At 35.1% G+C, this 26,628-nt stretch overlaps 1 protein-coding gene across 7 annotated transcripts; it reads right to left on the reverse strand.

Moving 5' to 3' along the window:
* Positions 1 to 1,361: 1,361 nt before the first annotated feature.
* LOC111023227 (uncharacterized) lies at positions 1,362 to 26,628 on the reverse strand. Of its 7 annotated transcripts, none has more exons than XR_015793029.1 (9): positions 23,606 to 26,593; positions 7,703 to 7,784; positions 3,968 to 4,071; positions 3,646 to 3,890; positions 3,351 to 3,560; positions 3,191 to 3,283; positions 3,019 to 3,120; positions 2,637 to 2,939; positions 1,362 to 1,581 (listed from the first exon to the last, which is right to left on the reverse strand). XR_015793029.1 is itself a non-coding variant. In XM_088128023.1 (8 exons), the coding sequence occupies exons 2-7, from the start codon at positions 7,904 to 7,906 to the stop codon at positions 3,390 to 3,392; spliced, it is 726 nt and encodes a 241-aa protein (XP_087984149.1). In that variant the 5' UTR covers positions 7,907 to 7,944; positions 23,606 to 26,628; the 3' UTR covers positions 3,191 to 3,283; positions 3,351 to 3,389. The 7 variants fall into 7 exon arrangements, 5 of the variants coding, with proteins under 5 accessions (XP_087984149.1, XP_087984148.1, XP_087984150.1 ...); XR_015793030.1 differs by having other exon boundaries at positions 25,338 to 26,591; XM_088128023.1 differs by lacking the exons at positions 1,362 to 1,581; positions 2,637 to 2,939; positions 3,019 to 3,120 and adding exons at positions 4,606 to 4,692; positions 7,870 to 7,944 and having other exon boundaries at positions 23,606 to 26,628.

Genomic DNA, 26,628 nt, shown 5'->3' on the forward strand with positions numbered 1-26,628 from the left:
AATACTACTCACAACATACATGGTGAATAGACCCACGCAAACCTACAACACTACAACAACATGACAGCAACGATGAAAAGACCCAAGGAATCCCACGAGATAAGAGAAAACCTATAGAGAAGAAGGACGTTTCAGTAAAAAAGGATTAAGGAAAATGTAAAAATGAAAAAAGTAAAATAAAAAAAAAAGAGTTTTTACCCTTGACCATTACCGTGAAGCCTTGAAACTCATCTTATCCAAAGTTTGCATATCGACCCTTAACCATTTATCCAAAGCCTCAATACTTGAATATATAGTGACGTATCAACCCTCTTCATAACAAATACAACTCTCACACATAAGTCTTATAACATGCTTTTTAAGCCATGCAACATTCAACTCACAAAACTGAACATGCTATAATCACAACCATATATGCTAGCATTTTGGGTCTTTTCTGACATTAATGAACAGTAAAACCGGTTGAAATTTCAATAAAATCGTCACGAAAGGTAAGAAATGCATTTTTGGAGGGAAAAAAATGGAGATTTCCTGATTTTTGACCTTTTGTTGCATTTTTTAACCGTAACAAAAAGTTTGGCAAAAAAATTTATTTTTCATGACGTTTTTTGAACATCACGAAAGGGTAAGGCGCGTTTTTGGTGGGAAATGACGGAGTGTCCCAAATTTTTTATTTTTCGTGACCTTTTTCTAACCGTCACAAAAAAGTTTAAAGAAAATACGTTGTCCGTGACGTTTAATAAACGTCATGAAATGGAGAGGCACGTTTTTGGAGAGAAAAGGTGAAGTTCTTCGGATTTCCAGCTTTTCCATGACGTTTAAAAAACGTCACGAAAAGCTGGAAATCTAAACTTATCGTGACATTTACGAAACATCATAAAAAGGTGGGTCGTTTTTTTTATGTTTTCTAAACGTCACGATAAGTGGGAAAACTACGTTCACTGCAAGAGAAATGAGTTTTAGAGGCACGTAAAAAATGTCGCTGAAAATCCAATTTTGTCACTAAAAGTTTCAGCGATGAGACCTAGTTCGTCGCTATGGACATCGCAGATAACTCGTCATTTAAAGTTTCAACGACATCTAAGCCTGTCGCTAAAACTAATTTGCAGCGACAAAGGAAGATGTCGCTGAACATTAGTTTTAGCGACAGGCTTAGATGTCGCTGAAACACATTTTCTACGACATCTTCCTTTGTCGATGAAAATTAGTTTCAGCGACATCCTTAAATGTCGCTATATAATATTTTCAGCGACAAAATTGATTGTCACTGAAAACCAGTTCCATAATAGGCCATATCGTGTTTTCCTTCCAATTTCGCCTTCAATTTTACTCAATTTATGTGCTTTAAAATGACACATATATAAAACGTCACTGAAAAGTATTTTTAATATTAAAAAATACGTAAGGTAGATTCTCCAAATGTGTAACATCCTATTATAACAAAAAAGTACTTTCGATCTACAAATAACAATTTGTCTTATAAGTGATTCAGTTACATAACAAAAGAAAACATGTTGTTTTGTGCACGAACTTCTTCTTCTGAATGATCCAGCATAACCGCTTTTGATGACATAGTATATCCTGTAAAAAATTAGCAACACAACTTATTTAACATGAAAATATAATCAAAAGAATTTTTTGGCCTACTAAACCATATATATATATATATATATATATATATCCACACCAACTTACTAAATAATGAAAAACGTAGTGAACAACACTAAACCAATCAACAAAAAGTAATCTATTAGAACTCCAAAATCATAGTTTATAATCCAAACAACTATTAAATCATTTCTAAAACAAACAAAATTGAAACACTACAAGAGAAATAGTCACGACATCAAAACCAATATAGATCTAGCCATGTTATATCAACACTATAAACAACCCAAAATGCTCATAACTTCATAAAATACTAATAAACTCATTTGTATATATATACAACACAAGTGATGACTACCATAACTGCAAGATCATCACGACATTTCAACTACATCAAAGCAAGTATTTATAAGTATATGCATCAAACAATCGTTGTTATGCTTCTATTAACATCATAAACAACTCAAATGCTCCTAGCACTTGAATTTACTAACAAACTTATATTAGACATAATATAAGCTATGACTACCATAACTGCAGGATAGCCACAACACTTATCTACGTCAAAATTAAGCTACGTCAAAACCAATATTTCATAAGTACATGCATCAAATATGTAGCTACACTTCTATTAACATCATGAGCAACTCAAATGCTCCTAACACTTGAATTTACTAACAAACTTATATTAGACATAATATATACTATGACTACCATAAACCTATATTAGACATAATGTAAGCTATGACTACCATAACTGCAGGATAGCCACAACACTTAGCTACGTCAAAACCAGTATTTCATAAGTACATGCATCAAATATGTAGCTACACTTCTATTAACATCATGAACAACTCAAATGCTCCTAACATGTGAATATAATAACAAATTCATATCGATATAACATAAGTCTTGACTACCATAACTGCAGGATAGTCACAACACTTCAAAACACATCAAGTCCAATATCTATTATAAAGTATCATCTACTTAAATACTCATCTACTATGGACAATATGTATGGGTACCTTTTTAAGCATCATTTGACGGTTGAGAATTGCCTCGTTGTGACGATCCTTCTCCAGCATTGCTTAGCCTGTTTACAATTTCTTGTAACTAACTCAATTGAGCCATTGTTGATTCAAGCAGGCTTTGTTGCGTCTGTACAACGGGTTGCAATTGAGCAATTTGATTTCTTGACTCTCTATTTCTTTGAGAACTTCGTTCATTTTGAGTCGTCGCAATCAGTGGTCCCCATCCAAGTGCACCTCGCCTACCTAGTACTTGAACACTGATTTGTCAAGCTGAAGGAGGTTCTGCACCTTCTTCCACTGGTGCATTTTTCAGTTCAACCATTTGTTCCTACAATGTCTAAAATAATACAAAAATTAAAAAAGTAATTTTACCTACATGTTTTTGACCAGCCACTGGACTCATCCACTCGTCATTCATCCTTTTATGTGTTACTTCAAACAGTTCAATGTCATCTACCTCTCATCCCTCTTTGTTTTTCTACATAATTCAAACAAGGTTATGAGTAGTGAAATATTTTTGAAGTTATAACAAGAAAAGAGATACATACAATATTTTCTCTGTGACGTAAAAACGCGATCGTTCCCTCTGTATGACCGTACGGTACAGACGCTCGAGCTCTAGTGTTTATTTCAGAAATTTTCTGACATATATATAATAGTTAGTAGTAAAATACTTAGAATAAACTAATTCATATCTATAATACATACCTTAAACTTCTCTGTTTCCCAACGATCGCATAAGTGATGTCAATCTTCACCTCGTGCAACATCTTTGTGTTTGTGATGTCGTGCTTCTTTTGGGGAATATTGCATGTAATGCTTATGCAACCTGTATCGGAAATCTATATGCCTACTACTCATCTCATGCTCCAGATAACGATAAACAATTGGATCATTTAGATTGAGAATGAATTGGTTCTAACAATAAACAACAAAAAGACGATGTGTTAATGATAATCACAATATAACAACATTTTAAAAAGTGTCACTAAATGAAACTTACGCTAAGTCTATTTATGATACTGTTTTTATCGTCTTGGTTGACATCTGACCAATGTTCACAATTCAGAGAAACGATCGACCGAACCCATACCCCAATTTGAGAGACCAATTTCAAACTATGGCTACAAACTGGCTTGTCATCTTCTTCTTCGATATTAATTTCTATCAGACCATGATCTTGGACATGTTTATCAACATTCAGCCCTTCAGTGTTATGTCTACCTTTTCTTTTAGTCGTGCCAGAACCTACACGAAAGATATCATATATTTACATATTTAAGTTTAACTTGGAATAAAAAAAGATTTCTATTTAAATATCATACTCTGTGTTGTTTGACTAGCCTCTCCTGGTTGAGTGTTTTCTATTCTATCGACATTGCTTGTGTAACTTTGTCGGTTTCCTGGTCCAAGATTTGAAGACGACATCCTGCATAATAATGGACAAAATCAAACTGTAATTAATAATAGGTCGAAATAGAAAAACAGTGTACCATCTATAACCATCTATAAATATGCATGTAATATTTCGTCTTTGTACCATCTATAACGAATATTAATCGATGTATAACCATCAAATACATTAATTCTACCTTTTCTTGAACTTGTATCATATCATTCACATTTCAAAAGAATCACTGACTTTAGATGAATATATTATAACCTAATTACTTCATGCAACACGCCATAAAAATTTATTTGTCCGATTCATCATCTCCAGGCACCATCACGCCACTATTTTGTGTAACTCGACCACTATCACGCTCTTTTGAATGGAATCGAATTCCATTGGCTATACACCCAGTGTAAGATCGAACACAGTCGTTCAGGCCAATTGCTAGGACATATAATGCATCAGAAATCCCTTTTTCACGATACAATACTTGAGCCTAGTCAAAGAGTTTAATTTATAGTTAAAATAATTGAGAGAATAGAGTTGTCATTCTAAAAAGTACCAACTTACTTTTTTTTAAACCAAATAGGAAATTCTAATTGTTGTCTCATGTGCAAATCACCATGACCGTTTGATTGGAGAAGACTCATATGCTCCCTAAACATTAAACATATTTTAATTTCATCATAATGTCAAAATCTAGTATTAGAGTTGTACTAGAATAGATACGCACTCAAGGTAAGGTTCCACTTCAACACAGTTGTTTAGTATATACCAATGTGCTTTTTCTAACTCATCAGAAGTCAAGCGTTTAAATTGGTTACCACCCAATAGTCGTACACGTCCAGAAAAAACCGATAGCTCACTATTGTTCTCCACATCCTCGACGTTATCATAATTACGCTCACTCCTATTGAATCTTGTTTCAATCCCATGTAAATACATAGAACAAAAAGTTAAAGATTCATTTATGATGTAAGCTTATGCAATTGAACCTTCAGGTCGAGCTTTGTTTCTAACATATTGCTTCAAATATCGCAGACTCCTAATACAAAAATCGTGAAGAATGACTCAGGACTTAAAATCAATCATAGGAAAAAAAATGGAACGAACGGAGAATGATACATTTTCATACGTTTCAATTGGGTACATCCAACTATAACCCATTGGACCAACGATCGTTGCTTTCCACGGCAAATGAAGAGCTAAGTAAACCATAACGTCAAAAAATGCTGGTGGAAAGATCTTTTCCAACTTACACAGGATGAACACTATGTCAGTCTACATTCTTTCTAATTCTAATATGCGCAGAGTTTTTGCACATAAATCATGAAAGAAGTTTGACAATTTTGATATAGTTGTAGCAATGTCTTTGGGTATATATGGCTGAATATTAATTGGAAGAAGTCTTTGTAATAAAACGTGACAATCATGACTTTTCAAACCGCTGATTTTGCCTTCATTCACGTTCACACACTGAGATATATTCGAAGCAAAACCATCTGGAAACTTCACAGATTTTAAAAATGTACAGAAGCTAACTTTTTCACTCCAGTTAATGTGAACGATGCATGAGGCTTCACACGCCTGCCTCCAATATCTTATATATGAAGTTGTTTTCTAATTTTCAAGTTTGCTAAATCCTCACGAGCTTTAATGGTATCTTTAGTCTTCCCATCAATATTAAGTATAGTACCAACCAAATTATCACAAATGTTTTTCTCAATATGCATCACATCAAGTTTATGACGTAACATAAGATTTTTCCAATATGGAAGATCAAAGAATATACTTCTTTTACTCCAATTGTGCTTGTTAGCTAATCGCTTACGTTTGTTATCAGATACTATTGTAGGATGCTTGCTCAACGTAGGGAAACTCAATGAATTCAATTGATTTATAATATCTTGTCCAGTTAACATCTTCGGGGCTAATATAAATTCTTGTTTCTCATCGTGTTGCCTACTCCTACGCCATGTATGTGTTTGAGGTAAATATTGACGATGTCCCATGAAACAAATTTTGCTTTTAAATCTCATTGAACTCGAATCATCGTTGCAAATTGGACATGCCTTAGTTCCTTTCGTCCTCCAACCAGACAAATAACCGTAAGCTGGAAAATCATTAATCATCCATAATAGAGCTGCATGAAGCTGGAAGAAAGATGCACTAAAACTAGGTGCGAATACCATTCACCCACAACTCATTCAACTCATCTATCAAGGGTTGTAAAAAAACATCAATCTTTTTACCAGGAGACCTTGGCCTAGGGATGAGTAGAGATAGAAAAATAGATGATTCTTTCATGCACTTCCAAAGAGGCAAATTATATGGAATGAGCATAACTGGCCATATACTGTACGATAAACTCATATTTCCAAAAGGGTTAAAACCATCTGAAGAAAGCGCCAATCTCACATTACGAGCATCTGCAACAAAAAGATGATACTTTCTATCAAAGTGTTTCCAACCCTTAGCATCAGCAGGATGTCGAAGTATTCCTTCAGTTTCACACCTTTTATCTTTATGCCACCTCATATTCTCAGCAGTATATTTTGAAACATATAATTTTTGTAACCTTCCCTTCAATGGAAAATATCTCAGGACCTTATGGGGAATTTTTTTTTTCCTTTTGATTTATTCAATTTATACCTCGACTCTCCACACTGAGGACAATTGTCAAGAGATGCATATTCTTTCCAAAATAAAACACAATCATACTTACACACGTGAATTGATTCGTATCCCATCCCTAGATCACGTAATTTTTTCTTAGACTCATAATTTGATTTAGGAAGCTCTACACCATCTGGAAATGCATCGTTCAATAATTGGAGTAACATATCAAATGATTTATCACTCCAATGATTAAGAACTTTAGTATGCATAAGTTTCACTAAAATATTAAACGATGTATACTTTGAGCATCCTGGATACAACTCTTCGTTAACATCGCGAAACATTTCAGAAAAAATATTATTAGTCTCCTGCTACTCACTGGATTCTCCAGAAATGTCTTCAAACATTGGACCATTTAAATCATTCATCATTTGGAGTATCTCATTATCATTGACCACAGTTGTCACTTGATCCATACGATTCCCACCATCTGGTCTATTATTTCTAACAGAATCTGAAAATGTTGCTCCAAAAAACCTTAATCGAGGTCTTAAGAATGAAGAAAGATCTACCTTTTCTCCATGGAATGTCCATCTACTATATGTCGGAGACATACCATATTTGAATAAGTGACGCTCTACATCATTCAAATTATTCCTTAGGACATTTAAACAATTCGAACAAAGACATCTTGTTTTTCCTTCTTCATCCAAATAATTCTTAGCGACTTCAATAAAATTACTAACGCCATTAGAATATTGACTAGATCTCCGATCTTTCAAAGTTATTAATTAACATTCACAAAAAAAAAACAACAAAAATCAACGTCAACTCCCTTATATACATCTTCACTCAACCCAACTCCCTCCCATTCCATTTTTACTCCCACAAACTACATCAAAATCAACTTTAACAACATCCGAATACAACAAACATTCAATTGACGTCCTAATCAGTACACAAACACTTCATTACTAAATTCCAATTCAGATCCATAATGTATATTTCTAAAAACAATGTTGAAAACATCGATAATTTTAAAGCGAACCTCGAGATGGTGATGCTTACAACAGCCGGCACGGATGGACAGTAGCCACAAAACTCACGGAGCAAGGCACGACGAACCAAAACTGAAATGAGAAATTATATGAATCATAAACTTAATCAAGCAGTATTTTGACAAAAACATTCATTTGAGGAGGAGAAGAAGCTTACTTTTTGTAAGATTGAAAGGGAACAAAAAAAACCCCATTCTTCCCACAGCCGAACTTTAAAATATATCACCAAACTCTATTTCAAAATCACACTTCAAAGCATCAAATAAAATCCAAATAACTCATATCTAACATAATCATCAAAATCAAATATATAAACTTTACAATCCATAGTCAACATAAACTTCAAAATACGAAACTAGAGAATCCATATCCAACATGAATTATACGGTCCTTACCTCCCATAGAATGTTGATGAATAAAAAACATAATTAGAATCATAAAAGCCTTTCAAAGGCAAAACAAGAACTCTACTTCTATTAGCTCAATGACTTGCACATACCAACAAATAGGCAAATAATAACATTTGGGAAAAGACTACCACCCAAAGCTCCCCTTCTTAAGACTTGAATACTCCAGGATCAACATGCTATATACCCATCAAAATGGACATTCCAAAGAAAAAAGTTCACTAACACCCTGCTCTCATCATCATTTCCAACGACCCAAAAACCAAGTACTAAGAGAAGGCAGAAAATCACCAACAAAACAAAATATAATGCAGTCCTATAGAAGCAAAGATCACACATTTTACACATGCAAAGAAAAAAAGAACCCATCCCCTAAAATCATAATCTAACCAAGAGTGATTACTTACTCCAGAGTGAAGAAAAAGCGGAGCTAGCTAAATGCGAGGCTTTGGACATAAATCAAAACATACCAAATCAAAACACCCCACATAAATTTCTATTTAAAATAGGATTCATAAATCGAAACAACCCACATTTTATCCCATTCCAAAATCAAATCCTAAACCATCCAAAAGTTAAAATACAACTTAAGGGAGAGATTAAAGAATATCCACTCGAATCCGGCAACTACCCACTCGAATTCGCGACTACCCACTAGAATCTGACGCTACCCACTCGAATCCGGCGACTAAATGCAATGACAACCACCACACCTCGATACCGGCAACCGGAGGAGACGAACGGCGACGGGAGGTGCTGAAATCGGCGACGCGGCGACGGACGGGAGAAGAAATTGCTCCAAGCGACGAGGTTTCGCAAAATCCCGAATGGGGAAGATTGAGGATAAAATCTGGGATTTTAAGCGACATATACAACTTATGTGTCGCTGAAAGTGCATTTTCAGCGACATTTAGTTGACGGTGTCACTGAAAATTCACTTTCAACGACATATAGTTCATCACATCGTTGAAAATAATATTCAGCGACACTGTATATTGACTATGTCGTTGAAAACATATTTTAATGACATTATTGTTAATGTGTCACTAAAACTATGTCGCTGAAAGCTCCGTTTCTTGTAGTAATTTTTAGTGACGATTATAAAACGTCACGAAAGGGTGTGCGGCGTTTTAAAGCATGAAATGCCTACCTCGCCAGAAATTTTCCTTTTTGCGATGTCTAAAAAATGTCATGAAATAGTGGAGCGATATTTTTTGCAGGAAAACATGAAGACTAACGAATTTGCTATCATCTGTGACATTTTTTAAACGTTATGAAATGGTGAACTGTGTTTTTTAGCAAGAAAATGTATCTTTATTTGTGTTCACGATTTTTTCATGATTATGAAATTTTTGTCACGAAAAGTGAATATGTAATTTCAAATTGTTAATCTATTTAAAAAAATGTTGTAAAATATTGAACAAGAATGAAATAGCAGATTTTAGCAGATGCATGATTTTTGGTACTTCATGACGATTTTTCAACATTAGGAAAAGTCATAAAATTTCGAGATTTCATGAAACTAAAAACGTCATGAAAGGTTTCACACGTCTATTTTCCATTTTCATCTTCCTGTTTGTGGATGAAGTGGGCGTTTATTAAAACTATTGTTTCATGAAGAATTTGAACAAGTATGTGAAGGTCAACAACGATGAATTGACTCTAAGGACGAGCTTAGTCGAATGCAAGTGAAAGATATAGTTTTGCATGCCTAAAAACGAGAAAGTAGGTCTCTATTTATAGGTTGAGCTTCTGATAGGACCTTCGATAGTTTCAGCATCTTCGCTCTCGCCCAACACTATTTATCATCTATACTCTATATAGAATTTTATCTCTCTAATATATATTCTCAAATTTTTAACTTTTTAAAAACATAAAATTAAAAATAGTAGAATTAAATTTTTTATTTTGAAAAAAAAAATAAATTTTTGATTAAATTTAAAATTCAAAATTTAGTTCTTTTTTCCTTGAAATCAAATATTTTCCCACATATCTTACTTTTTATACTAAAAAAAAAGGAAAAATAAAATTTTTTTCTTTAAAACTAGAAATTTTGTTGATTTATAATTTTTTTAATACATTGGAGTTTATAAATTAAAAAATTGTATAATGAAAAATAAGTAAAATTGTGGGGAAAAAATCTTATCTCTCTCCCACCCTTGTGTTTTCAGTCGAGTACACCCACCCCCTTCTCTCTTTTGAAAAACCTCTCACCATCTCTTTCAATATCCGTCAACCCACGAACCACGGTAAGGAGCAAAGACCCACGACATTTAGGTCGAGCAACAGCCTAGATCTACTACCCTCAACATTTGGCAGTCTTCTCCGAGCAACGCATTCCTCTGGATACTCGATGGGCAACGGCAGCATAACAGTGTTCACTACAACAGTTGTCACCTTCAATGTCAATTGGTACCTTGTAAAGAATGACGGTTTAGGCTATAACGTCAATTTTAAAAAAGGCGGATCATTAATGTCAGTTTTTAATTGACATCAAATATGGAGATAAGATATCGGTTGCCAAGTGATCTCGAATGTCAAAAAATAAATAAATAAAAAATGAGAAAGAGTTGAGGTACAATGTCGATTGAAAACAACATCAAATATAACATTAATAAATTGGTAATTGTACTCTATAATGTCGGATTTTTGATGTCGGTTCCTAACTTTCACTGAATATTTCGATACAATGTCATATGAAAAGTGACATAAAATGTCACCGTGCATTTTTAAAAGGTTAGATTAATATTAATTCTTGAGATTTTCGTTTTGAATTTTATTTTCTTTACTTTGTTGTGTGTTTTTCTTATGATTTTTCTTATTTTCTTAGGATTGTTTTCTTTTGGGCTTTTGTTTTTGGGTTATTCGATAGATATTTTTTCTATTTTATTTATGTAGGATATCTTTTAACTTAGTTTTATTTTTTCACCAAATCTCCTAGAAAAGAAAAATCTATAAGATTTGTTATTGAAAAGTAAATTTTACGATTTTAAAACCCTTAGAATTTTCTTTAAAAGAAAGGAGAAATTGTTCATTTGAATTAAGAACAAGAAAGTAAACCTTAGCTCTTCTTTTCTTTTCCCCCTCCTCCAAACCAGCACTCCTCCTTGTTTTTTCGTGAAACCAACAGCCCCTCCAATGGATCCACAAACTGGCGTCTCTCCGACGACTCGCCACGACAAGAGGCGGGCTTCGACAGTGCAGCATTTGCGACTCCGACGACACCTACGACAGTTTTCAACAGCAGACCCATCATTCTCCGACAATTTTGTTGTAGCCTGACACCACCACGCAAAGCGACGCTGGTGGTGGCACTAAGCAACTACAAAATCGATGCCCTACAGCAGTTGGACATAGCCAAATCCGCGACACCATGTCCCTCTGGCTATTTCTGTAGCAACCTGTAGCAGTTCCTTCGTCAATGCTAAATTTGTGACCTCGATGCCTTTCAGCAGTGACCCAGCCTACAAATCTATTTTTGTTCGTATTTGACATCGACCCAACCAACACCCATCAAATTTTTTAGCCAGTGGTAACGACCCATTTGATTCATTATTCTTCCATGTATTTAACCTCAACATATCATGCTAGCAGTATTTTCAATTATTTTATTAGTGTAGTTGCTAGTAAAACAGTTTTCGAGGGAACCATTGGGTAAAATTGGTCAAGTATTCAAAACCATAGCAGCAACAATGCATTGATAGCAGTGACAACAATTGGTAGAGCATGAAATTCTTGTCTTTCCATTTATTGAGATCTTTCCAAATGCTATGTTTACTTCTATATGTTGAAGTCCTTCATTTCTGCCATTTTTTCTAGATGCAAAGTCCGAAAAGAGTGTGTGGCTACGAGTACTATGCTATTCTGCATTCTACAAATCTTGAAATGCTAAAGTAGTACGAAACCACGATTGCAAAGGTATCAAACTATTGGATTCGTATTCAATGCATTCGAGGTACCATATTATGTTTCCATTTGAATTATATGTGTAACGAGGTGAAAATTATAAACCTCTTCGAAAATGTATTCCCCATGTACACATGAAGTATATATGTGGTAAATATGTCCAGCTGGTTGTTAGGGGTAACTAGGTAAACTCACATGTTGTATTAGAGTGAGGTGGCAGATTCTTGTTATCCTAAAGGTTCTAGACTTACACCTAACTAAAAAGAAGAATCGAGAAAACGGAGAAATAGAAGAGTGGGCTGAAAATTTGCAGAGAGAACGAAACTAAGGTGAAATTAAAATCTTGCTTATGTGTGGTTCCTACTCTTTCATTTTCTATTCTGTTGTTTGAGCTTAAAATCATAACAATATGTCTACATGTATAATAAGCAATCGTATTTCCATTCAAATCCCCCCCCCCCTCCCATCTTGCTTATCTGTGGTTCTTACTCTTTCATTTTCTATTATGTTGTTTGAGCTTAAAATCATAACAATATGTCTACATGTATAATAAGTAATCGTATTTGTATTCAAACCCCCCACATGAAATGTGTGCAAATTTTGTTTTAATGTTATTATTTATATGTCCAATTTGGGAGAATCCTGAAAGACTTTTTTCGTGTTTGCATGATCAACTTTTTACTGAACATTTTGAGCAATGTTTGTCACGTCTCTTTGTTTGTTGTCAATATCCGTAGGCTTGTCATGCATGAATTTAAACCTTTTGTGATTGGATTATTAAAATCTTTGTTATAATAATTTTACCTAACTTCTATATTCTTAATTAACTTGTATTTCTTTAGAATCTTTGAGAACTAATATATTCTTCATTTTTAGTACAAAACTTGATATTCTGTTTGATGCGATCATGTAATACTATATAGGAATTTAGGTAAGATTGTGCATGAAAAGATGTGGAGTCATTTCAGTCCTACGTTAATATTGAAACCATAGATGATGATGAATTTTTGGAGTTTGTTGTAAATGACCTAGTAATTTGAAAGTTTTGTTATAGTTTTCATATTTTAAAGCTCACTTTTTTTAGGAGTTATGTCTCTTAATGTTTGTTTTTTCGAATTTTTCATGGTTTTAATTCTGGAATGACATATTACTTTATTATATTTTTTCTGTAAGTATGTATGTTTTTTGCCTATAGAAGCATATTGGATTTCAACTCTCTCTCTACATCAATTTATCGGTCTCCTTCTTTCCTTTGCTCTTTTTTTTAAATAAAAAACTATTACAGTGGTTGTTGTTTAATTATTATGCTAGATACTAGGGGTGTTCACGGTTCGGTTCGGTTCGGTTTGAAAGCCGAACCGAAATCGAAACCGATTTTTAAAAAAAATTCAAAACTGAGTCAAACTGAAATACACAGTAGAACCGAACCGATTCCTGCAGTTTTGCTTTTGAAAAGGATTGAACAAACTAAAAATAATAATAATATAGCAAGGAGCAAGGTGGGCTGGCGTGCACTCATGACTCAACCACTACCACCATTGGACAATGTGCACTGCTCCCAGCCCACCAAACCTGTTGCTGCCGCCGCAGACAGTGCAGTGCAGATTTGTATTTTATTATTATCTTTTTATGTTATTGATATTAACATCTATATATATTATACATATTAAATAAAATTATAGGTAATCGGTTCGATTCGATTTCTTAAGCGGTTTTGCTTTTGAAAATCGAAACCGAATCGATTATTTCAATTCTGCTTTTCTGCTTAACCGAATCAAACTGCCAAACCGTCAAACCAGAAATTTGGTTTGGTTTCGATTTGGTCTTTCGATTTTGTCAGTTTCTCCGGTTTCGTTGTGCACCCCTGCTAGATACTTTTATATGGAATAATCCAAGTTAAGTAGACACTTTTATGGGGTGGGGATATGACTTCACTTATGTCATTTTGGAGAATACTTGATGACACTTCTTTGTCTCATGCATATTGGGGATCCTCTCGACCTACAATTAGGGGTGGACAATGAAACCGAAGAAACCGACAAAATCGAAAAACCAAATCGAAACCGAGCCGAATTTTCTGTTTGGCAATTCGATTCAATTAAGCAGAAAAGTAAAATCGAAAAAATCAGTTCGATTTTGATTTTCATAAGCAAAACCACTTCATAAACCGAACCGAACCGATTATCTATTGTTTTATTTAATTATATATATGTTCTCAGTACTTAAAAAAAGATAAAAAGTTGCACTGCACACTTGCTGCGACAGACAGACCTTGTGGCTGTGGCCTGTGGCTGGCAGTGCACACCAATGCAGAGTGCACGCCAGCTCCCATTAGGGGCGAGCATCGGTTGGTCGGGGTCGGTTTTTGACTGACCCCGACGTCGAAAACCGACCTAGTCGGTTTCCTATTATGAAAACCGACTTTTCTCTTAGGACAACTTGAACCAACCGACCAACTAATCGGTTCGGTTGGTCGCTTTCGTTGGTTTTTGTAACACTTCTTTTCTTTTTTTTTTTGACATGTAGGGAAGCTTTTTTGCGATTCGAGAGACAGAAAAAAGAAAAATGAAGAAGAAGATTAGGAAGAAGGAACAAGAAGGTCGAAAGAAGAAGATGAAAAAGAAAGTGTTTGGTGGGAAGGTGAATAATGAAAGATGAAGGATGAGAGGAAAAGAAAAAGATAAATAAAAGAGATTTAAGGGAGAGGTAATAAATTTGAATAAAGATAAAAAATAATTTATTTTTTTTTATTAAAGGTACCTTGAAACCAACGGCCAAGTTTTCAATGCGTTGCTACAGTTACAACAACACGCATGGGCTAACTGCATTTAATACAATCTGTTTTTTTTTATATATAACAAAATAAATGTCGGTCGGTTCGATCGGAAGTTTTCCGAATAAATCAACCAACTAACACATCAGTTTTATAATTAAAAAACCGACTCCAACCGAACTCTTCATCAAATCGACCGACCAATGTTGGTAGGGTTGGTTTTTCAGAGTTATTTGCTCACCCCTAGCTCCCACCATTTAGTTTACCATTTTTTTTATATTTTTTTTAAATTTAAATAATCTTTCAAATTTCAAATTTTAAATGATATTTGTAATTAATCTTTATAACTAAATTAAGATAATTATATATATATTTTTCTATCTACTATTATATTATATACAAATATTTTATATGAGATTTATTAATATCTTAGTATTATTATTATATAATTTTAGATTTGATTTCTTTCTATTTGTTTGTTTCTTTTTTACAAAATTAATAATATTTTATTTAAATTTTATATTTTTACAAAATGAAATACTATGAAAAATGTGAAACTAGGGTTTGAAACTCGCTTCCTCTTCTCTTCCAAACTCGTCTTTCTCCATTCCACTTCCACCGCTTGGCACCATCCACCCATGCCGCTACCTTCGTCGGACCACCGTTGCCTTTGCTGATCCGTCACTGCCATTGTCTCTACTCTCTCTTTCGACGTCGGTGAAAGCACTTCAACATCAAACAAGGTAAAATGAATCTCGTGTGATTCTGACCTGAAGTATATTACTACTAATTTTTAATCACACTTATTTATCATAACAAATTTATTTTTATTTATAGGCACCATGAGCGATTCAAAATAACTTGAAAGAATACGGTAGTTGAGCGATCTGATATGCTTCCCCCACCGGCACCGGCACCAACACCGTCCCAAACTCCTACTACTACTGTAATACAGTTTCAACGGCAAGGAAGAGGATAAATACGTCTATGGTATGGGATCATTTTACTAAATGCACTGATTCTGAATATAGTGATGATGATGCACATGCTAGATGTAATTATTGTGGTATGTTATATGCATGTCACACTAGGAGAAATGGGACATGGACAATGAAAGTGCATCTTGACTATTATTGGAAAAGAAATGCTTATCAAAGTAAGAAAAATAGGATAGATGCAACTCAAACCAAATTGGTATTTAAGAATAATGATACTTCAAGTTCAGGGGAGCATTCTAATTCAACACTTACTTGTGAGATGTTCACTATTGAAAGTGCTCGAAGACTAGCTGAGATGATTATAATTGATATGATTATAATTGATGAATTGTCTTTTAAATTTCTGGAGAGTGAAGGATTTATGAGGTTTGTGGAAGAGACTTTGTGCTTGGTAGAACAAAATTTTGTTCTTCCTTCTCGAACTACCATTGCTAGGGATATTTTGGGTATATATCTACCATGAAACAAAGTTTGAAGGACACTTTTGTGGAACAAGGGTATAGGGTCTCACTTACAACCGATACTTGGACATCAATTTAGAATATTAAGTATATGGTTCTGACTGCACACTTCATTGATAATAATTGGAAGTTGCATAAAAGAATTATTAATTTTTTCTCAGATTGAGAATCATAAAGGGGAGGCTGTAGGAAGGGAAGTTGAGAAACGTTTGAAACAATGGGGGATTTAAAAGGTTTGGCATTGACAGTTGATAATGCTTCATCAAATGATACTGCCATTGCCTATCTAGTTAAGTGTTTTAATCATGGGTTGGTGTTGAAGGGTGACTTGTTACATGTTAGGTGTTGTGCACATATCTTGAGTTTGATTGTATGTGATGGAATGAAAGATGTGCAAGAGTCGGTTGCTAAAATTTGAAATGTTGTTAGGTTTGTTAGATCTACTCCTACTCGACTTAGTAAATTTAAGAAGTGTATTGAAGAGGAGAACATAACTAGTAAGAGTTTTTTATGTCTCGACATTCCAACTCAATGGAACTCTACATATTTGATGCTTGATGTAGCTGAAAAGTTTGAAAAGACATTTGAGAGGTTAGAAGACTATGACATAGCATACATGATTGAGGATAAACCGGATAAAAAAGATTGGGAGGTTGCTCGAATATTTATCAAATTTGTATCTGTATTTTATGAAGTGACTTTTAGGCTTTCAGGGTCTCTTTATGTTACCTCCAATGCTGTCTTCTATGAGATTACTGTTATTCAAAATTGCATAAGACAGTGTTCACGTGAGAGTGGAAATGAAAATGCACTTCTTCGTGAAATGGCGGCAAAAATGCAAATCAAATATGATAAGTATTGGAGGAGTGGTGAAAAATCGAATAACTTATTGTATGTTGCTTTTGTTTTAGACCCTCATTATAAGATGAAATCCTTGGTTTACTGTTTGAATCAATACTAGAGGGTGATGTGGCAAGTGTCATATTGAAGAAGGTGGAAGATGTTTTTTGAGAGGATTATTTGAGGAATATAGCTTGTTTGCTTCAAGTAGTAGTTCATCATCTTCTTTGTCTGCTTCAAGGAGTACTTCATCATGTTTGTCTGCTTCATATATTTTTCGTCGTATTGATGATATGGATGATGATACTCAAAGTGTGGATACAAAGGTGGATATTTATTTATTAGAGCCTCGTGTAAAACGTGAGGAGAATTTTGATATCTTAAATTAGTGGAATGACAATTCTTCTAGATACAAGATTCTTAGTAAAATTGCACGAGATATTTTAGTTATTCCATTACCAACAGTTGCTTCTGAGTATGCATTCAGTACTAGCGGGAGAATAATCGATCATTTCCACTCTACATTGGCTCCAACCACCGTCAAGGCACTTGTATGTACACAAAATTGGTTACGTTCTCATGAAATCATGTTGATCTTCTTACATATTTGGAAGATGTTTCCTCCGTCGAAGAAGGTTAGAAACCATACTTTTACTTATTATTTCACATGATTATATTTTATAATGGTTTATCCAGCAGAGCGAAGCAGCGTTCCATTCTTTTCGGCGGCATCCTTCCGCATTGGTGATGAGTGACGACGGCCCTGCTAGCCATTTGCTTGCTCGAACTGTACACATTCAAAGAGGGGACAAGTTAAACAAGCAAGCCATCCAAGTTTATAGAGTCAGAAGTTTGAAAGAAATTTTAGGTTTCCCTGTAACTAACTTAGCACACTTCTGGTAAGTAGTAACGGTTGGAAATGACTAATTTGTCCTTAAAAGACTTAATCTTACAGCTATTTTTAAAGTTGATAAATTTAGAGTATGTTATTTTTAACTTTGCTATTTTTCCAACAATAGCATATTGTTTCTATATAAATAAAGACTTGTTTTTGTTTTAGAAAACAATAATACTTTTCTAAGCACGTTTATCGATTCCATTTGGCCCCGGCGAGTGCACGTCTGGGTTCAAAGTTGTGTTAACCTTGGGAAGCAACCGGCGAGTATACAATATAGCACCAAGGTCATGCCGAAATTGCTTTCAAGGCAGCGGTTTCGTCCACGGCACAACACTCTTTTATTTAATCTTACTATTTTTCCAACAATTTTAAAGCAATTTCGAGATTATTGGTGTTTTCAATTTCATGGTTCTGCTGTGCATACGTTTATGAGTAACATCTGTAGAACTCGAAAATCTGGAAAAGTTCGTAGAGCACTTCTTAGACAGCATCTTTGATTGTAACAATGAAACCAGAGCAACCCTCGCATTCGCTAGGATGAGCGATTCAGCATACACATTACAGGCCACATCTCGTATCGTTCAATGGAGGATCTGCACCTACAGCAATTCTGATCCTTTCAAAATTGGAAACTGGAATCGGTGGTTCGTGTGTATAACGCTGCAGATTTGGTTAGGGCTTCGGGTGTTCGGGGGTCGAGGTTCATCATGGAGTCATGCCGCATCGTAGATCTGGATGGAACAAAATTCCCGTCACGAGTCTGCTCATGGATCAGTGGTTCGTGTCGCCGGCGTGTATGGTTCTGCAGATCCGATTCGCTATTTATGAAGGAGACGTTGCCACTCGAGTCACCAAGCGGATTTGCACGTGGGTCGTCGTCTGCTGGTCGGATCTGAACATGGTTTGCACCCATTAGTCGAAGCCGCCGTTCGTGGACTACAGAAGCTTCAAACCGATAGGTTGCGCCGGATCTGAACAGTTGGTTGTAGATTTGCTGTTCGTGGTCACTGCTGGGTTGCGCAGTCGGATCTGCTTGTGGTCACCGGTATAGGAGACGTACGTGTGTTGCTGGAAATGATAGGCTGCGGATGATACGAGATCGATGGAGAGAGGAGGTAGTCGCAGAGGCCTTTGGCGAGGGGCTGTGGTGAAAGCGGAAAGCATTTTGGCTTTTGGGTGTTGGCTTCCGAGATTGAAAAGAGAGAAGGAGAAATGGGTTTCTTTCCAAAAGAAAGGGAAAGGAATAAAGGAAAAAGAAAAGAGAGAGAGAGAGAGATGAATGAATGAAGGGAAAAAAAAAAGTGAAGATTGTAATGAAAAAACGGACAATATAAGTGTGGAGAGAAGATGAAGAGAGAGAAAATGGGTCATCTCTTTTGTCTTATCAAAGAGAGAAAAATTCATTTAAAAGAAAAAATCGCAAACCAGACCGACATACTATAATTCAGTACTACTCGTGGTTTATATGTGTGAGATTTTCTTTACATTTTATAATCTCCCTACTTTCAATTTTTCCTTCAGAATTGTTGATTGGCCCAACACGGTTGAGGAGAAATCTTAGCATTCAAGAATGGATTATGCGCAAATGCCACAATTGTGGGGAAGGCCGCCGGGAAAATTTTGAAAGTTGGAAAAAGGGAAGCTGAGCAGGTGAATTCCGTGCTCTAGTGAGACTTGTGCAATGATATAATGATAATATAATTTTCTCATGCATAAATGATTTGGCATAAATATGTTGATTATTTATGTCAAAATTAAGTTGGAAATAGTTGGATTGTTATTATTCTCACTACATATTTAAGTTTTATATAGGCTGGTTTTTCCTATATTATGGCGTAAATTTTTTAAATCTTTTAATTTTCTGACGAGGTTTTTAACAATTTTCAATTCATATCGTTGTCATAAATTGAGCAAGATATTTATTGACAATTTTATGTATGAGTTAAAGCAAGTTTCTTAAGGTAATGAAATATCTCAATTTAAGTTTATCTTAATTTATGGGTGATTTGAGATCTCGCTTGACTGTAGTCGAATATATAGTCTTATTTTGATTAAATATATAAAATAATTACATCTAATGTCAATTAACGATGAAATGTTGCTATTTAAATTATTTAGTAAACTGTTGAAAATTATCTTTTTGGTGAGGTTTATTAACATGATTATATGAATTTAAATTAGTTATTGGTAGAATAATTAATTTAAGATATTATGATTATAATCCTATGAAATTAAATTCTCTTAACCACCTTTTTGGTTGAAAACAAGTAGAAATTAATAAGACTTATTTAGTAATGAAGCTAAGAATCCATATCTCTATATTTTGGGTGGTCCTAGCTACGACTTAATCGATGATTTTGTTGAAGCTTTAAATCCATAGCTCTATATTTGGGTGGTCTATATAGACTTGATGGATAATAGTTGTAATGTACTATGAGAATCCATAGCCTTTTATTTGGGTAGTATGTACAGACTTGATGAATAATAGTTGTAATGTACTATGAGAATCCATAGCCTTTTATTTAGATGGTCTTTATGGACTTAATGGATGATATATGAAGTATTCATAACTCAATTTTGAGTGGTTTATCTGTGATAGACTTGATGAAGCAATAATGTAATTATGAAGGTAGGTCGCCTTCTATGAAAGAGTTAAAAAGTATCTTTCTAGAGCTTTCACGATGACCCAAGGTTTATTTGCATAACCATTAATAGCACTTGATTTATATTGCGGGATCGAAAACAGGGAATAAAATGTGTTGTGGGGGTCTCAACCATAATTATTGGAAGTTCAAGAGGTAACTCACTTTCATTATTTAGGTTGTTGTCTCACTTCACTATGCATTAACTCAAATCGTAAGATAGTAATGTTTAAGTTTATTTTCCTTCACTGCTCTGAATTGTATATTTTAAGAACTAGTTAGTCACTCGTGGAGGATTGTTGGGAATGACTAATTCGTCCTTAAAAGACTTAGTCTTACAGCTATTTTTAAAGTTGATATATTTAGAATATGTTATTTTTAACTTTACTATAAATTTAGACTATGTTATTTTTAACTTTACTATTTTTCCAAAAATAGCATACTATCTCTATATAAATAAAGACTTGTTTTTGTTTTAGAAAACAAGAATATGTTTCTGAGCACGTTTATCGATTCCATTTGGCCCCGACGAGTGCACTTTTGGGTTCGAAGTTGTGTTAACCTTGGGAAGCAACCGGCGAGTATACGATATAGCACCGAGGCCATGCCGAAATTGCTTTTGAGGCAGTGGTTTTGTCCACGGTACAACAATCTTTTATTTAATCTTACCATTTTTCCAATAGTAACTCCTACCGTTGCTAAAGCTTTCTCTTTAAGGCTTTTCACTCCGATTATCGAGAAGGTCGACAAGTTTCCAGTGAAGGAATGCTGGAATTACTACAATCCCTTTTAGAAAAAGGTGGGTAACTAACGAAAGAAAGAGGGAACCAGATGCATTCTTAAAGCTGCTACTAGATAAGAAAGAATCAAGCTAGGAACACTCCCAATCTACTAAAGGTCTCCTTAATTAAGGTAAAGGCTTCTAACGCTTTGGTTGAAGGCAGGCCAAGTCCAACCCTTTCGACGTTGTTCTCCTCATCTTTTAGAGAAAGGAACTAACTCCCACAAGTGACAAATAGGAATTTAGGCCGTAAAAGAAAGGCACTGGCGAGCTTTAATAATTGAATATCAAAGTAAAGGGGACTCTATCATGATCTTATGAATCTAAAGATCTCAAAATAGAAGAACGAGCTCGGGCCCAGTGTAAATGTAAAAAAACCATTGAGAATGACACTTGGAAGATGAATGCATAATACCAGTTGTTTGATGCGAAGCAAAACTCGAGTTGTTGAGTGAGCTAATATCACTTTTAGGGCTCGTGAACTATTACCAAAGATTCATGGTAAGTTACTCGAAGATGGCTACTCAACTAAAAAATATCCTAAACTAAAGAAGGACGTACGGACCGATCATGGCATTTCACTGATCGGAAAAGTGTCAAAGAGCTTTTGAGGACAACAAGTAGACCCAGGAAGACTTGCCTTTTCTGCTATCACTTCCGTAGAGCTCCGACAGGAGACCTATGAATGCCTTGACTCTAAGCCTTACGTACCACCGTTCAATGCTGTATTTCGCCATGCAGAAACTTTTTCTTGTTCTATGGCATGCTTTTTGCATTCATTGCTTTGAGGGATTGGTCATGAGCAAGGAAGCGTTGCCCCCTGCTTTGGCTTTGTTTTCGCTCCGCTGGTGCGTGGCACTCCTTACTTTTGGAGCGGCATACCGAAAAAAGAAAGGTTTTGAAAGAGAAAAAAAAAGTGGATTCCCTTTTCTTTCCTTCTTTCTACTTTTATGGTAAAATGAACCTGCTTATCACAGTTACTTCGACTTTCTTTGATCCTCATCTCGTTCAGTCTTAATGGCTGCTAGTTCCTTTGTTATGTCGTTCAATTCAAAGAGTCATTATGGCATCTGCTTTCAATGCTTGCTAGTAAACTGTGGTTGTAACTACCATTTTATTTATTTATTTATTATTATTAGTATTATTATTTTGTAGACTTCAAAACTAAATTAGAAGAAACCGCAAAGGAGAAAGAGAAGGAGAATGATTAATATGTATTTTATTAACGTTTAGAACCTTCCAACTTCCATCTTTACAATTTGTGTGTGTGTGTGTTTTTTTTTTTTTTTTTGTTATCTTGAATTGTTAATTTAGAACTTGTGGCTAGCGACTTATTCAGAACTCGTCGATTGTATTTTTAAATTTGAATGAATGTTAGGATTGAAATTGTACTTTTAACATTTAATGTTGGAATTGAAACATATTTGTTTGAAATAAAATATCTACATTTTATATTAAATATTTAAACCTTTTAGAAGTAATGAATTTTGAAATTAATAATTATTAAACTATTACCTAAAAAAATTAAAAATAAATGTACAAATCTATCATAATTAACAAAATAAGAAAAAAAAAACAAACAACACATAAACAAATTGGAGATCCTAATCCCAGAAGCCCAGGCCCACAGTAGCAGACCTAGAGGCCAAACCACAAGAATCGAACCGAACCGAACCATTAGCCATGTACTTCGATTCCGTTTGGTTCTGGAATTTTTTTTTTTAAATCTGTTTCGATTTTGGTTCGATCCTCAAACTAAACCGAATTGAACCGTGAACACCCCTACCTACAATACCTTATGGGATGCATTTAGAAGTGAGTTTTTTTTCTTTTATCTATTTCTTGCTTATTGATTTATCTAATTAGGTATTTTTTTTTTCGTTAGGTCTTGTACAAACTTCAGGATGTCAGAGAACTATGAATGCAAGTAATTGATCTATAGGCTTCTTTGTTTCATTATGTACATGTAAATGTTGTTGGAAATAAAAGGTGAATTTAGATGAAAAACGATTGTCTTGTTGTGTCGTGGACGAAGCCACTGCCCTGAAAGCAATTACCGCACGACTACGGTGCTATGGTGTCAAACATGAAGGGATGTTAATCCCGGAGCGGAAACGGATTTTCGTTATTGATTTTCGGGATACAAAATCGAATTTTAAAGAAGGAAAATACAGGGGAAAAACAAACCTTTGAAGAACGTTTCTTCAGTAAGTTGCCCTCGAACACCACCACTATGTCTTCCTGGCTATCCTCTTAGGTTTCAGGATCGTGCTTGTGGGAGCGTCAATTTGGAACGTAAGGGAGAATTTTGAGAGAGAGAGCTTTTCCTTCAGAGAGATCTGGGAATTCCACACCTTTGTTTTGTGTTCTGTAACTTTTGCAGAACTGCCAAAAAACAAAAGCAGTGACGTGGGGACACTAACCTCCCACTCCCCTGCAATTTTGCAGGGGAGTTTAATATTATTAATATGAATAATATGAATAATATATATATATTTATATAAATAATTAATATATATATAGTATATATATATATAATAATTAAAATATAAAATTAATTTATTAATTCATCATATTAATTAATAAATAATTATTAATTATTAATCCAATTAATAATTAATATATATATATAAATCAAATAAATAATTAACACTTAATTATTTATCACAAAAATAGAATCATATTCTATAACATTTCTCTCGTATAACCTATAGTTCTAATGTACATCCTATGCACATTATTTTTAACCTATAGTTTTAATATGAATCTTATTCATATTAATTTTATTTAAATCTCATTCAAATAATATCTCTCATAATATATAGTTTTAATTTACAATTAACTATATATTATAATGTATCAATATACATATAATCCCTTAAGTAATTTGAACAATTCAAATTCTTCCAAAAACTTGATCCTCGTTTTACCCGTTATGAGCTAGCAAGGGGACCTAATGAACCTACAGATTCGAAGCTCCAACGATGCAAGATTAATCGGTCAAACTCATTGGTCGAGTTAATCTAGATTCATTAACTACGGGACATTCCACTAAAGACCCGCAGTTGCACTCTTCTCAGTGCAGAAAGTTTTCGTGTCCGTGGATATATGACCATTAATGACGAGTCAATCCTTCACGAGTGTTCGTAACTCAAGTTGGGTCAAATTACCGTTTTACCCCAGAGTTACATCTTACTCCTTAAACACCACTACTCCTCTAATGAACAACCCGATTATGGTCCAACCAATAACCGGAAGTCCCTCTCGGCCAATGAGAGGGTGGGGCCCCTTGTTCAAGTCCCGGAGTCAGCATTTAAGGGAACACTCATCTACTCCTCTAAAGTCGGGGAGGAGTGAATTTCATCTTGTTAAATAGACATTTGTTTTTACAAAATACAAACTACGAGTTTAGGGCAACACACCCAACAAAACAAACTTCTCAACTTTTTGGAACAAAATTGCACCAAATTAAAATAACTTTAACAATAGTTGTTAAAGTGTCATGATGGTTAAGAAACATTTATTGAATATATTAAACATCAACATAATCTACCTTTTCCTTTGTTTTTGCCATATAATTTTCTCATCTCTTCTAGTTAACACAGACTCTCCAAATTTATGGAACCAAAAAGACCATAATTAAACCATTTATTGCTATTGGCGTATCCAAATGACACAACACTTCTCACAAACAATTGTGATGCATTTTGGATCATCCGCTTAAAATATATATATATATATAATGATTAAGAATCAAATCCAGATGCATATTTTAATCAAAATAAATGAGAGATAATTTGCAATCAATTTGCTGGGGAAAAACGCCAAGAAGCACGCGCAACTGACAGGGGAAAATTTGAAGAAAAAAAAACAATCCAATTGATTAATAAATAATAATAATATTAGGTCAGAAAATGACTTATCGTTCTTCGGCGAAGCTTGTCATTCTCTCCATCTCTTTCAAACAGGATCAGCGACTCAATTAAACCCACGGTGGCCTTCACGAAGTCCGGCAACGGACAACGACTCTTCTACGGACAAACCCAACACCACGAATAGCAACAATCCAGCATCGATCTGTACGAACAACATTAATCGGCAGCCACGAGTAGATAGCAGACGAACCTGATGCAGCCACGAACAACCCACATGTGGTGAAGGTGACCAACAAGAAAAAACCCATGTCGGATCCGGTGTTAATCTGCAACCCACCAACAACGACGGCGTGACCCGACCAGATCTGTGTCGTTCTACAGCCCACGAGCACAGCGGCGCATCGTGACCCGACCAGATCTATGATGCCACAAACCAGATCTTCATCTCTCTCATTTCAGCCACCACATCATGGTTCCAACCCATCTCCGGCGAACCACACCAGTGGCGGCTGACGGCCAGCGTCCCGCGACCAGACCAGACCCACGAGTGACATGCGTCCAACCATGTGGGGTATTTCGATACGACCACAAACACCACGAGGGACCACCGGCAAACAGACCCGAGTACCACGGGCGGCCATGGCGAACAGATCTACGAATCGACCCATGAGCAGACCCAGATTTGCGGTATGATCGATCCAGCGAACTCGACCCACGAGTAGACCCAGATCTGCGGTAACCCACACAATCGATGCGGCAAACTCGATCCACGAGCAGACACGGGCAAAATGACAAGATCTGGCACGTTACATCCGGCGTCTCAATAAGTAGCGGCCCGACACCTAGATCCGACCAGATCTGTACATGAACGATGGTACGACGGTTTTTCGATTCGATCATATCAAAATCAGTGTCGACACAGCATAACCGAGCAGATTGGGTGTGGATCTGCAACCCATGAGTAAACCATCACTCCATTTACAGATCTGGCAACCGGCGACCCACGCGCGACGGCCAGACTTATGCAATAACTTGATCTGTGCTGCTGCATGATGAGCAGATCTGGTGTCTATCTGCACAAGCAGCTTGGCATGGATATGCAACACTCGATGAAGATAAAAATAATAATAATAAATTAAAAATAAGTACTTAAAAATTGCAGATTCAGAGTGGTTCTCAAATTTTCCATCGGTAGCAAAAATGCTTTGTTCAGTAACTAACTATGTATCTCGATGGATTTCTTTTTCATCTAATTACATCCAATTAATTGCTTTCAGATTGTTGGAAATAAAAAGGAGAATTTAGATGAAAAAACAAAATTGTCTTGTTGTGCCG

Source organism: Momordica charantia (assembly GCF_013281855.1).
Source record: "Momordica charantia cultivar OHB3-1 chromosome 8 unlocalized genomic scaffold, Mcharantia_2.0 BLBB01000008.1, whole genome shotgun sequence".
In the NCBI taxonomy this organism is placed as follows: domain Eukaryota; kingdom Viridiplantae; phylum Streptophyta; class Magnoliopsida; order Cucurbitales; family Cucurbitaceae; genus Momordica; species Momordica charantia.

Bases quoted from the DNA above. Each gene is read 5' to 3' on its own strand.
- LOC111023227 (XM_088128023.1), bottom strand. From the start codon at position 7,906: ATGGGGTTTTTTTTGTTCCCTTTCAATCTTACAAAAA. The intron at 7,785-7,869 runs GTAAGCTTCTTC...TTCTCATTTCAG, and splicing joins CCCTTTCAATCTTACAAAAA to TTTTGGTTCGTCGTGCCTTG. The intron at 4,693-7,702 runs GTTCGCTTTAAA...TTTAATGTTTAG, and splicing joins GTAAGCATCACCATCTCGAG to GGAGCATATGAGTCTTCTCC.